Raw genomic sequence first — 14,734 nt, 5'->3', positions numbered from 1 at the left:
CCCTGTCTGGCAGTGACCACATATTCTGTCCTCTTTTGGCAGCCAGGTTTTTCTGTGTCTATGTATCACTCTCTCTCTCTCTCTTTCTCTCTCTATATATCACTCTCTCTCTCTTTATATATCATTCTCTCTCTCTCTCTCTATAAATATATATATCAGTCTCTCTCTCTTTCTCTCTATATATCACTCTCTCTCTCTCCATACATATATATATATATATATATATATATATATATATCACTCACCCTCTCTATATCACTCTCTCTCTCTCTCTTTCTTTCTCTCTCTCTATCACTCACTCTTTCTATCTCTATAATTCTCTCTCTTTCTTTCTCTCTCTATATCACATCAGATTATGACGGGCTGTAGGAGTCAGATTATGAGGGGCTGTAGGAGTCAGACTATGACGGGCTGTAAGAGTCAGATTATGACGGGCTGTAGGAGTCAGATTATGACGGGCTGTAGGAGTCAGACTACAACAGGCTGTAGGAGTCAGACTGTGACGGGCTGTAAGAGTCAGATTATGACGGGCTGTAGGAGTCAGATTATGACGGGCTATAGGAGTCAGATTATGAGGGGCTATAGGAGTCAGATTATGAGGGGCTGTAAGAGTCAGACTATGACGGGCTGTAAGAGTCAGATTATGAGGGGCTGTAGGAGTCAGATTATGACGGGCTATAGGAGTCAGATTATGAGGGGCTGTAAGGGTCAGATTATGAGGGGCTGTAGGAGTCAGATTATGATGGGCTGTAAGAGTCAGATTATGATGGGCTGTAGGAGTCAGATTATGATGGGCTGTAAGAGTCAGATTATGATGGGCTGTAGGAGTCAGACTATGACAGGCTGTAGGAGTCAGACTGTGACGGGCTGTAGGAGTCAGATTATGACGGGCTATAGGAGTCAGATTATGAGGGGCTGTAGGAGTCAGATTATGATGGGCTGTAAGAGTCAGATTATGACGGGCTGTAGGAGTCAGATTATGACGGGCTATAGGAGTCAGATTATGAGGGGCTGTAGGAGTCAGATTATGATGGGCTGTAAGAGTCAGATTATGATGGGCTGTAGGAGTCAGATCATGACAGGCTGTAGGAGTCAGATTATGATGGGCTGTAGGAGTCAGATTATGATGGGCTGTAAGAGTCAGATTATGATGGGCTGTAGGAGTCAGACTATGACAGACTGTAGGAGTCAGTGGAATTCAGGTGAAGGATACAGCAGGCGTAAACTCAATGGGAATGCCAATGGGAATACTTTACCTTTAACTCACACCTGCCGCTGTGTGTGACCTGTGTGTGTGTGTCTAGTTTGGGTTGGTGCATGTGGCTGCAGTTTAGGATGAAAACTGAATTCTTACCAAGTAGTCATCCGGTCGTATCCCAAAAAGCTCACGGAAGTAGCGGAATGCCACAGGCGCGTATGTTTTGAAGCGGAAGTCTGGAAAGTGGTGAGCGGGCGTGAGATTGCTGCCTTCACTGGGGAAATACACACACACACACACACACACACACACACACACACAGGAGATTACCAGATATGCACCACTTAACCGCAGATGACTCAATCTGTCTGTCTGTCTATCTATTTCCCTGTCTGTCTGTCTGTCTGTCTATCTATCGATCTATCTATTTACCTGTCTGTGATTGTGAATGTGCATGCGTGCATGTGTGTTTGTATGTGTGTGTGTGTGTGTGAGTGTGTGTGTGGGCACACATGCATATGTCTCTGTGTATGTTTCTCTGGCGTATTTCTGCAGATTACCTAGGGAAGAATATGCTCTCTACCACATAGAAGTCCTGCATTAAAACATCTCTCTCTGGTTTGGAGCTGAGGTTCCCCACGGTGTAGCCAATACCCAACTGAATGGCTCCCTTCAAAGCCGAGGAGGTGGTCTACACAACACAGCAGGGAAAAAGAAAGAGAGAGAGAGAGAGAGAGAGGGAGAGAGAGAGAGAGAGAGAGAGAGAGAAAGGGAGGGAGAGGGGGAGAGAGAGAGAGAGAGAGAGAGAGAGAGAGAGAGAGAGAGAGAGGGGGAGAGAGAGAGAGAGGACCAAACAAATTATAGAGCACATAGAAGTTCAGCAAGGTAAATGTTTGTGACTAACCATGTTATCATTCAACACACACACATACACAAACGCGTATACACACTCACACGTCCGACACGCGAGAGACATACAGAATGCACCGTGAACACCTCTGTATTGACATAAATACATCTATGGGTAAATTAGACAAATAACCCGCCTTCACTCTGTATAAAACGAACCATCGTCGACTAGCTCATAATCTGCCCTGTAGCAGGGTTCTGCTCTGGACCTCCTGGGACCCTGGAATTCAGGATTAACTGAATCAGGTGTGTGTGTGTGTGTGTGTGTGTGTGTAAGGTTGAGTTACAAGCCTACGGTTCCTCAGAATGAAGGAGAATGCGTATGTAAGCTCCCGGGACCACACACCTTCTTATATGTGGTCTCTCCAGACGCGTCCACTCCTCGGTGACCGATCCTCTTCCCCAGGCCGTAGCCCAGCTGGGTGGAGGAGGAGGCCAGCTGTCAGAGAGACACAGGGCGGTTTAACCAGAGATCCTCACCGCACGGCAGGCACAGAGACAGGTTACTTTAAGGCAGGCCAAACATTCCTGGGTGAGTTGCTCTTATTGTCACTGGGGTAAGGGTGGATAAGACACGACCGAAGGGTCGAGAACCTGCTGGTTTCCATAACAACCAACTACTGTGGTTTCTGATTGGCTGGGGAGTACATACACCTGTTTTAACACGTAAAATCAAGCTGAATTCATTAAGAGGTGAGGATAAAAAAAACAAAACAATGGCAGGTATTTCTCCTGCAAAGTAACATGGATATGCTCTTCTCAGGTCTAGGTGTTTGAGTGCTGACGTAAGTCAGACAGGATCAGTTCCGTTTTTAGAGTGTGTGAGAAGAAGAGAGTCGCAGTTAGATTTTTAGGGTGTTTTTTAGAGTGTGTGAGACGTGGAGAGCTGTGGTTGAACGGAAAGAGGCCAAACATACCTCCGAGACAAACGTCCTCTTGGTACCAACATCTGAAAGGAAGAAGAACAGAGATAAATAAAGGAACAACACACAGAAAACCAGCGCAATAAATAAGGGAGTGACGGACGATGATGCCAAGTTCTCAAAATGACAGCGCAGAGGAGACCCCCTAATGCACGTCTGGACGACATGAGTCCTGGAGCAGTGAGTGAGGATATGAACTGCTGTACTGCATCCAAAATCAATAAGACTTCTAAACTCTTCGAGCCTTTGACAAAATCAGCCATTTTCATCAGGTCACAACAGAACATAATAGAAAGTAAGTAACCAGCTGTTTGTCTATCAGCCTGCCTGATGGGAGACACAAACGACATACTCTAACATGGGCTAACAGCACCTACAACACAATTACAACAAAGACCTCAAACGACAAATCATAGACATCAGACAGACCTCTCAGATCTTCACTGTGGAATAGTTTGATTTCATACTGGGCCTGTGCCCCTTCAGACCCTGCTGTGGCTGTGTGTGTGTGTGTGTGTGTGTGTGTGTGTGTGTGTGTGTGTAAGTGTCCTGGCTTTTCATTCTATGTCTCCATCTCTTTCCCTCCATCTTCCTTTTTCCCTAACCTGATATGGCAACATTCCTCCCTTGTGCCTCACCATTCTCTCTAGATAATGAGGATACTAATCCAATTCTTTTTAAGTCCATAGTATTGTAACATGAAATAATTCCTCCATCAAAACCCAGGAGTGGTGGTGGTGTGTGTGCCTGTGTGCGCGTGCATGCGTATGTGTGTGTGTGTGTGTGTGTGCGCGTATGTGTGTGTGTGTGTAAGTGTAAAAAGTGTCTAATGTGAGGAAAAATTGCATCCCCAGTGTAAATGTATAGAGCTGTCAGTTAAATTCACATGCTCTTTAAGGTCGTAGTTTTTACCCTTGTTTTCACAGGCTATCTCGAAATTAAATTTATTAGTATCATCAGAGTACAACAGCCAACAGTCTAACGGTACTACTCGTCATATACGTAAGCTACGTCATGGGACGTTTGAACCAACTGTTGTTTGACATTGGCTAATATTTACCAACACTGTAACATGGTTGACTTTGAGTACACCCAACAGACACATATATACGCACACATACGTAGACATGACAAGCATATGTCCCCATTGAAAACAAGTGTATCCTGGAAATGAAGTACTTGAATGAAGACATCAAATTAAAATGCAAATTTTTATTCATTTTCACATCGCCACTCGGGACACATTAAGCGAGTTGGCATTAGGTGCAGACACTATCCGAATAAACAAGCGTGTGTGTAGCCGATACACTCTCATCTTAAAAACCGTAACGGAGTCTGACCACGTACCAAACCGTGTTCCGGATCACGGAGTATGACGAGGTTGCGTGCACACTACCGTGGAGACATAGTGGCAGTTAAGTTAGACACGGCTAATGAAATGGATAGACACGTCTCTGCTGGGAACGAACCAGCAGAAACGTGCCGGTAAAATTCCACTGACGGACAGCCTACGATCCAAATTCAGGCCAGCCACGAAACTCAAGTCTATCGTGGAAAAAAACCCGACCTTGAAAAAATGCTTCGGCACCGGTCACCTACCGACGGGGTATCGCTTGTCACGAGGTTCCGAGTCTTAAGTGCGCGGTCACACAGAGCGGGCAACACACACTTCATCTTAATAACCTTGGCTGCCTTTAGTTCATTAGCACTTAGTGCGCAGTGCTGTCGTTTGTCCATTTAAAACACACACCCACCCACCCACAGATAACAACACACATCCCTCCCATTTACTTTTCACAGCCATCCAGCCATCCATTCAGTCAATCAGTTAGCAAGTCCAGGGTATTGTTATATTTCAGGCCACGGTAACGACACCTCATTTAGAGGTTGCATTTAATCTCCGCAGCAGAGAATTTCCGTCCGTTCAGACAAACACATCATCCCACAGTTCGGCTCTGCAGCTTCTTCCCACTCGATTGCTTAATGTTTCATATTGTGTGGCTTCACAGGGGGGCATTAATAGATGGGGAATTATGGGTGAAAACTCTGATGTGTGTGAAAACCCCTGTGAGGAGGTTAGAGCAGGAAGATCTGATGCCTCATTCTCAAGGGTTTGAAGTTTCGGTTCTTATTTGAGTTGGTAAATTATCTGGCAGATCACAAAACGTAACAGGGGTTTTTTTCACCTTGTGAGCGGCACTTCAGTTTTGATTTCAGAACGACAGTAAGAGGGAGCGTATCGTTATCATTAATACCAAAATAAAGGGACCAGTGATCGGGACCACCTCAGAGACAGACGATAAATGTTTTATACAGCGTGGCGTAATATAATGGGACATAATTGCAATCGTGTCTCGGGAAGGGATTTAGAAAAGCCCGCGTAGAAATACAGCCTCCAAAATTTGTGTCACAGGAATTTGTGCTTCCACTTCAAAACACTGCACTGCACAAAACACCGTACCCCAAATATGATTTTTTTTTTTACTATTTTTATTTATTTATTTATTTTTAGTCATCATTTATTTATCAGCAGCTCATAAACTACTTTTAAATTTCTGCTTTATTTTCGTCTCCGGGGTCATTTCTTCTCCCTAACTGACAGCTAATCTCCCATCTGCACTTCTTCACGAGTGACATACCATAATATTCCCAATACAGTCCCATTCACTTCCCGTCTTCCCTCATGTCCACGGCTCCTCTATGCGGGTCAGCTGGCCCTCCTGAGTTTGCACGCGTGTGTAGATTCAGCAGACACATGTGCTGACTTCTGCGCTCTAAATAGGTCATTCGCGGTACGGGAGCAGACTAAGCAAAACTAAGCGACACAATACCAGTCGCGTTGCATCTTATAGCCTAGCTTAACCGCAGCACCGTCTCCGCCCGTACCATGTACACACATCCAGACACGTCTCTGCACAGTTTTAACTAAGGCTATTCAGAGAGCCAAGGACCAAAACTACTATATAGCGCTAGAGACAGAGCAGAGGAATGAGCTTCGGGAGGAATTAGATTCGTCACTTCTAACGGCCACAACACGGTCACTTTCACTCAAAGAACCTGAGACCCAAGTAGGAGAATTACGCCATGCTCATCAGAGCGATACAGAACCGACATCCAAGTTCAGCTCTTCACGCGGAATCCTTGATTTCTACGGCAGTAAATGTCTTTTTATTTTAAACTCAAACAGTACCAGTGGGTGGACTTGTTCCATGGCCAGGACTATTCTGTGCAACCAGTCTAAGACACACCTCTGCCTCCCTCTCAGATTAAGACATTAGCATTGTTTAACTGATGGTGTCATGTCTGGCTTTAACATACTTATGATCAGCTCATAACAGTTTTCTGCACAATCCATGAAGCCAGACAATGGAGTGGACCAGCTGAAGTAAGACTTGATTCCTCCACCTCTAGACAGACACTCTTTACGCACCCTTTAAAACACGATGTTACCAAATTAGTCTTACAGCCAGCAACATGTAAGGAGATGAGAACGAGAGACGGTTTCATCCGAGTCGAAGACACAGCGAAGTCGCGTGGTACTTACAGTGATGTGCAATTATCTTTCTCCCCCCCCCCTGAAACGTTTTAACGCTCTCACACTAACTAATGAATCACACACAAACACGTCTAAATTTGGAGGCAGAGTCTCCAGCGCTCTTTAGGGCCCTGTCTCGGCGAAAACACCGTAACGGCCTACGCGTACAGTCAGGCAGACCGCTCAAGAGTGGGCAGCACCTTCGCTTTCCAGACAAGTGCTTTTTTTTTTCCACCACCCTACGTCATAACCCTCCCTCCCCCAAAAAACTGTGTGTGTCTGGCATGCTCCCAAAACCAGGGTGGAAAGCTGTGGCCTTTGTAACTGACTCTCTCTGGCCCTTCTAGGACCTCGATGTCAGACTTCACCCATTCCTTGGGAGATGGAGAGAAGGGCCACAACGTATAATTAAGGGACCTTCGTTTTTGCTGAGGGTGAAACTGTTTAAGAGGCTTGCGCATTCCTGACAATTAGTGGTTGAAACTTAGTAGAACACACACAACGGAACACATACCAGAAAGCCATGGACCCGCATGGGCTGACATCTCCGACATTCAGTTTTTGGCAGGAAATTCAGGTAGTCTGCATGGGTGATGAACTGATATTTGATTTGGAAATGAGGTGACAACCTAATTAATGCAAACTGTTATTACAATGGGTGGACTAAACTCAAATTCAAATTCAAATGTTTTCATATCTTCCGACCCGTGTTTTCAGGAAATCATTCTCAGAGACACTCTCGGCATTCCTCTAAGAAACTCTTTAGTGAAATGTTGTCCAGATGCATATAATGAATGTTTCAGGGGAAGTGAAGTTGGACTTGCTTTGGCGCTCAAAATAAGAACACCACCGTGTGCACGTTCATATTAATCATGAGTCAGTTATAGTGCGTTTTTTTTTTTTTTAAAAAAAGGAAATTTCATTTTAACGGAAAATCTAGAGTTTGTGGGAGGTTCCGTGCACTAACTGCTCTTGACGCTAACTGAAACACTTTGAGTGATGCTGTACTGGTGAAGACAGGAGCAGCTGGGCTTTTAAATGGGGTTGTAATAGGTGACGTTAACATAACTCAGCCAGGACTGGTGAAAATATTCAGATCCTATACCTGATACACCCATAAAAGAATGACTCCAGTGAAAATCCAAGTCACCCATTAAAAACACTCTGAGTAAAACGTCTTAACGTATCAGGCTTTTAAGTTTTCAAAAGAACAAGATAAAAAAAAAAAAAAAAACATAGGCCCATTACAGTTCATAAAAAACAACAATTTGCATGTTTGTATCCCACAGCTAAATAAACGAGAAGGAGAAATGTTTTAGTCCCGACGAGCTCACGTCCACTGCATTAAAGGACAACCACCAGCTTCTTCTTATCTTAATTTGCTGAGAACATAGCTAGTAAACGTCCACGTTTTTCTGCCTTTTTTTTCTGGGAGACTGGCTTGCAACCAGCTAAAGTTAGCTACACCCAGTAGGCGATTTGTAGGGGGATGAGGGGGGATGCCATCTCCCTTGTTCACCTGCCATCCCCCCTATATACTCTATAGAGTAGTGTCAGTGACCACTGGGCCATCCCCCCTGTTAGAAAATAACAAATCACCTTCTGGCTACATCACTGTGACATTCGCCAGCCATTGCTCTCTCATTGGCCATGATGCGTACATGCCAGAACATGCACATTAGTTATGTCCCAGCACAGTGATTGTGTACAGCTGAACCTGTTGGCAATGAAATTCCCACAATGAATGTGAGTCAAAATATCTCTATATCCTATCTGATGTTTAAAAAAACAAAAAAACAAAAGACACCCCTGGAAAGGAGGCCAAATTCACTTCTGGCAGAATCCCATTTCGTGGGTGAGAGAGAGAGAGTGAGAAAGTGAAAGGCGGAGAGAGAGACAGCAGTTGTTTCAATGATTTATGAGACGTTCTACGAAAGAAACCAGAGCAGAATCCACAATATCAGCCCATAAGTGAGACACTATCGAAAACGAACGCTGTTTTGTCAGTTTCAGGTAGCCTTAATCCCCCCCCCCCCCCCCCCCACACATGCAGGGATTAGGGTCAGGACATTCTGTGTCACTCTGTCTAATGCTGTCCTCTGCATCTCGACATCAAATCCACAAAGAATTGTGCCCCAGACACAATCAATTAGCCTAATTCACGAACGGCATTCTCAAAATCGAAGCTCAGAGATGAAGATCTATTATCATTATTTTATTTATTTAATTTTTTTTCCCAGTAAAACAATCATGAAGTGCTCATTCGGCACCGAAAAAGAAAAATCGTTTTCCGTTTTCTGAGTTTTTTTTTGTTTTTCTGGTCCGCGACTTCGAGCTGAGGCTGTTCTGACTACACCTGTGTCCAGGCACGAGCTGGAACAAAGTGTCTCTGTAACGAATGCAGAGGGCCAGGTCTCCATGTCTCACTCCACTGCACCAGGTCTCTGCTCTCCTGTCACGCCTCAGGAACACATTACCATTAAAACTCTATGGCTTTTTTCCACCCCCCTCGCCCCCCCCCCCCGCCCCCCATGCTGATTGAGGCAGCCAAGATGTGGGAAGGGGGAACTTCTGGACATTCATCACGTGTAACGACCGGGCCCCTCGGCCGTAATGGACGCTCTCACCTTGCCGAGCCGAGCCGGAGAACGGCCCCCGAGCCTCATGGCACATGGGCCTCCACCGCACGCACCGATTCATTTGATAAACTGCCACGGCAACGGGCCACGCGGCGGGAACTCAAGCCTCCGGGTGATGGTTGACATGCAGAGACGAGACGTTAGCTGTCGCCGTTTTACGCTCCAAACCACGTTGCAGACCCTGCGCACACCATTAAACGAAACTTAACTAAACTAGTCTGTGCACAAGTCTTTATCACCGCAGTGAATCAATACATGTCAACCCATTCCAACCAAGGCCCGGGAAGACCTGAGAACTGCAATGGAGCCATGGAGCTAAGACGTGTCCATCTTTCGTCTCCACAGGCATGAGCTCTGGTTACTAAGTCGTCGATTTCGGATCCGGCTCTTGACAGCTTGTGCTGCATATCCCTGGGAGGACCCTGTGGATGGGAGTCACTCTGTCTTTCTGTGTGTCCCGTGTGGAGGAGCCCTGTTCCAGCTTAGATGCTGAGGGCAGCTTTACGCTCCACGAGAACCCTGGTCTCCAGGAAGGGCTAAAAAAAGCGACCACCTCCAGGCTAAAGAGGGTGACAGACGATTTGAAACGCACTATTATGCAACTGTGACTATTTATTTTTTCATCTCAAAAGAGGTCTACATGCATGAATTACCTTAGATAAGCGTTCAGCCGCACTGAGCTGTTAGAGCAATTGGAAACGAAGTCAGGAAATACAGCAGACACTGAAGGTCATAAAGGGTTTATAAAGGCTATAAATGGAGCCTTAAAGCAGCAATGGCAAAAAAAAAGAAAAAGAAAAAAGACTAAGAGGACTGTTCTGATAACTGCCAAACAGTGTGCGGATCAGCTTCACTCACTCTCTGTGTCTCTCTCAAGTAGAAGTGCGGTTCGCTGCAGTGATAGATGTGCTGAGGAGCTGAGGAGAGAAACAGGAAGAGATTCCATCATTCGGTCCTCTCTGGGCAGGAGCCTGATACTGAAAAGTGCCTGAGACCGAACCTTGCAGAACCCCACGTCTGAAATGAGTACGAACGTGAAACGAAGATAGTAGTGTGTGTTCCAATGCCTGCCCGACCTCACGCTGTTACTGAGAAAGGAATTAGGCCCAGACCTTTCCAGACCCTAGCGAGAGAGGCAGGAATGTAGTCCTGGAGTTTAAAACCCCCCTGAGGTCCACCTATCCAGGTGGGACAGAATCTGTAGGTCAGAACAGCTGTGTAGAATTTGAATGGGAAATGGAGGAGTTTAAAGAGTCTGCGTTGCTGGTTAGTGGCTGGGTTTCCACAACGACTGAAAAGCCTTTGCCTCTGTCTCCCATACATCACTTTGCCAGTAAAAACATCCAAGTGGATAGTGTGCTATGGAAGTGACGTGGCTTATTAGCTCAGAATTACCGTCTGGAGTGGTTCAGCACTCAAAAGAAACTAAAGGACAAGCTTCCCGAATTCCAGCTGTCCATAGCAAAATCTGAATAGGGACACCGCAAACAAAAAGACTCTGGATCTGCGAGCCCGGGGGGAGAGAGAGAGAGAGAGAGAGAGAGAGAGTGTGTGTGTGTGTGTATGCATGCGTACGTGAGGGAGAGAGACAGAGAGAGAGAGCGAGAGAGAGTGTGTGTGTGTGTGTGTGTGTGTGTGTATATGCATGCGTACACTAGAGAGAGAGAGAGAGAGAGAGAGAGAGAGAGAGAGAGAGAGAGAGGGAGAGAGAGAGAGAGCGAGAGTGTGAGAGCAAGAGAGAGAGAGAGAGAGTGCGTGTATGCATGTGTATGTGAGAGAGAGAGAGAGAGCAAGAGAGAGAGAGTGTGTGTGTGTTTGTGTGTATGCATGTGTACGTGAGAGAGAGAGAGAGAGGGAGAGAGAGAGAGAGAGAGAGAGAGTGTGTATGCATGTGTATGTGAGAGAGAGAGAGAGTGTGTGTGTGTGTGTGTATGCATGCGTACGCGAGAGAGAGAGAGAGAGAGAGTGTGTGAGAGAGAGAGTGTGTGAGAGAGAGCGTGACAGGCAAAGGGACCCATGCTGAATTATGTGCTTACATCAGCAGTTTCACCGTCACCCATCCACACAGGAGACAGGAGAGAACACAGAGACAGGAGACAGGAGAGAACACAGAGACAGGAGACAGGAGAGAACGCAGAGGCAGGAGACAGGAGACAGGAGAGAACACAGAGACAGGAGACAGGAGAGAACACAGAGGCAGGAGACAGGAGAGAACGCAGAGACAGGAGACAGGAGAGAACGCAGAGGCAGGAGACAGGAGAGAACACAGAGGCAGGAGACAGGAGACAGGAGAGAACACAGAGGCAGGAGACAGGAGACAGGAGAGAACACAGAGACAGGAGACAGGAGACAGGAGAGAACGCAGAGGCAGGAGACAGGAGAGAACACAGAGGCAGGAGACAGGAGACAGGAGAGAAAGCAGAGGCAGGAGACAGGAGAGAATGCAGAGACAGGAGACAGGAGAGAACGCAGAGGCAGGAGACAGGAGAGAAAGCAGAGGCAGGAGACAGGAGACAGGAGAGAAAGCAGAGGCAGGAGACAGGAGACAGGAGAGAAAGCAGAGGCAGGAGACAGGAGAGAACACAGAGGCAGGAGGCAGGAGACAGGAGAGAACACAGAGGCAGGAGACAGGAGACAGGAGAGAACGCAGAGGCAGGAGACAGGAGACAGGAGAGAAAGCAGAGGCAGGAGACAGGAGACAGGAGAGAACGCAGAGGCAGGAGACAGGAGAGAAAGCAGAGGCAGGAGACAGGAGAGAAAGCAGAGGCAGGAGACAGGAGAGAACGCAGAGGCAGGAGACAGGAGAGAACACAGAGGCAGGAGACAGGAGGGACATGAGACAGGTGGGATGAGGGCACAGAGAGAGTGTTGCAGAGGAAAAACAGGATTTGGGTCTAAGTTAATGAGAACACAGAGGTGGGTGAGTCGACTTAGAGGGACAGTTTTGCAACCTGTACTAATCCAGTGACTGGACAAAACAGATAAGCACAGCATCACAGGCAACTTTCACCAAAACATGAATGTTTATGGGTTAAAATGTTTTATTTGGCTAAAACATTGCACTACATTGCAATGGTGTTTTAACTAATTGACCATTCGATTGTAAGGGTAGATTATGACCTCGCGAGGACTCAAACAACGAAAGCTCATAAAAAAAAAAAAAAAAAAAGCTGAACACTGATAACGTCCTCATATTACAGACACAGCCTAGTCACACCACGTCCATAGAACAGCTGTTTAAGACAGCCAGAGCGCCCGTCTGCCAGCTAGCGCTACAGACACCAATTTATCAGCCGCAACTACATCCTCAAGCCATTAAATGCCACAGAGGAAGAAACAGGTGCGTCTGAGCCGAGGAGCTTCAAGCGCTCTGCAAACCACAGTGTTCTTCCGAAGGCACAGGACAACAGCTCTACGGATACTGCCACCGCTTCCGTATCGAAAAAAAGCTGTCGAGGGGGGTTGTCAAAAGGTTGTCAAGATACGTCGAGATGTCTGTGTCGATAAAACATTTGGTCCTAAGCGCGAACTGTCATGGGAAGGTGGGCGACTTTGTCAGTCTTAAAAGGGTCACTGCTAATACAGGGACTGGGGTCGCGAAAACACACACACGCTTAAAAGTAATAATAGTGGGAATAATGATAACAAACAGATCCCAGTTTATTACCATTCAGAGTGCTCATAATAACGTTATTTCGCTGCCAATCGTTAACAATTCAATGCAAAATCAGTCTCATAGCCTCAGGCCAACCAAGTGGAATCCACGAAACGAATTAAAAAAAACCCCATATACATCCCATGCTCTAAACTAATCCTATCAAAAGAGCGGACATTAATTTACTTAGTCCAAAACCACCTCCCGTCACGTTTTTCCCCCCTCGTGCACGAATCAGAGATAACCGATTCGATTTAACCCAAGGCTACTTCAGCAATGGGACGGGGAGAATTATTATCAGAGCCCAAAGACATCCAGTCAACCAGGTTGGTACTGGGATTACAATAGTTTCTATCCAGGTAATTACCGTTTATAACAAAATGTGGGCAATAACACCAGTCTCGCACACCAGTAAGATCTGGTATGGCAAATCAGATGATGTAGTGGTAACCGATGCGGAAAACGAATGATGTTCAGCAGTAGGTATTCACTTGTGAGCTGTAATTTGCGTAGACAATAAACAATTGAAGATTTTTTTTTTTTTTTGGTTACAGCCGTACTTTTCTGATTATTTTTTCCTAAGCAAACGAAACCAGTTCCAGATGGCATGTTCAGTCACGTGACCGCTGCCTGCTCAGTTAGCAAGCTAGTCAGCTGCTTTCATTCAAATAGGGAGGCACACAGCAGGCTAACGTGTATAATGGTTTTATTTGAGCGTCTATGGTTTTATATTAATTTCTCTATATTTTCATAAGAGTATCATAGCTGACACAAATTGATAATAATATATATAGCGGTTTGGGCACTATGACAGCAGCTAAAACCGATTTAGAGGAAGCTGTCAATTCAAGACTTAATGGATGGTTATATATTGTAAGCTTTTTGAAATAAAAATAATATTTATATACTCAATGCACCCATGTCACCTGCTTCCATTCCGTAGCTGACTCCCAGGACCGTGTCCCCTCCGTCGGATGCTGCGGCCCCGGATAGCGGGCTGGCATCCTCCCCGGCCTCCGAAAGGCTGGTCGCTCCTTCGGCTCCCACATCCATAGCAAAGTCCCTCCTGTGGAAACGGGACTACTGCGACAGTACAGGTGCGATTCAAGTGCCGAGGTCGACGCTGGGTGTGTCTACCTGATGTTAAACTTCAAGGGTAAAATCGTGTATTTAGCAGACGGCGATGATGTGATTGATGTGATTGTTGATTGAGGTCCTCTCATTTGCGCTGCTGTCATGTGCGGTGGTCTCTCTCTGAGCTTCTCACTGCGTCTGCCTGTGTGGAGACAGACTCCTCATTCATTTGACTGAACTAAACTGGAAAACACCGCTCTCTATAGGCCGAAAGTCATAAACCCCACTCATACAGCCAAGCTCCCTGTTGTGAGGTTCTAGTTCATTTCGAATATTTAATTTAAAATGTCGCTGTCTTCTGTGCACATCTCACATTCATCTAACTGATTTACCAGAATTACAGACAAGAAGCGGCTTTGATTTACAGTTGAGCATTTTCGACTCCGGTTGAACATTTCTGTTTTAGATGCTCAGTGAAACTCATGTTAATGAAATTCATTAATTAAGTCTATACAGGCCAAAAAAAAAAAATCTCGGTTAAGTTCAACGTCCACACACGTAAAACGTCTGGCCAACTTTGACTATATTGAATCATCTGGGGCAGAAACAGTAGGAAGGTGCTCGTAGTTATTGAAATAACACGCGAATTCGCCCTTCATACTGTTGTGACATCGAGGAAACGGCACGATATGTTTTTTATGTTATGATAACCAAATTACGTTGACCAAAATTTGATTATCCGCACCAGAAGCACCCAGGTGTCGCCAGGAGATTTCAGACACTCGTTTAATAATTCCCCGT

The 14,734-nt window shown here is 45.9% G+C and overlaps 1 protein-coding gene across 1 annotated transcript in view; it reads right to left on the bottom strand.

Moving 5' to 3' along the window:
* Window positions 1-13,912, bottom strand: part of pip5k1ca (phosphatidylinositol-4-phosphate 5-kinase, type I, gamma a) — a 40,419-nt gene extending 26,507 nt beyond the window's left edge. Inside the window, exons 1-5 of the mRNA XM_030784212.1 lie at window positions 13,777-13,912; window positions 3,025-3,056; window positions 2,454-2,546; window positions 1,759-1,889; window positions 1,355-1,472 (exon numbers count right to left, since the gene is read on the bottom strand). Coding sequence (XP_030640072.1) covers window positions 1,355-1,472; window positions 1,759-1,889; window positions 2,454-2,546; window positions 3,025-3,056; window positions 13,777-13,912 — 510 coding nt within the window. The remainder of the gene's footprint in view (window positions 1-1,354; window positions 1,473-1,758; window positions 1,890-2,453; window positions 2,547-3,024; window positions 3,057-13,776) is intronic.
* Window positions 13,913-14,734: the final 822 nt, after the last annotated feature.

Source organism: Chanos chanos, chromosome 9, assembly GCF_902362185.1.
Source record: "Chanos chanos chromosome 9, fChaCha1.1, whole genome shotgun sequence".
Lineage (NCBI taxonomy): Eukaryota > Metazoa > Chordata > Actinopteri > Gonorynchiformes > Chanidae > Chanos > Chanos chanos.
This window is presented reverse-complemented; position numbering and strand designations above follow the sequence as displayed.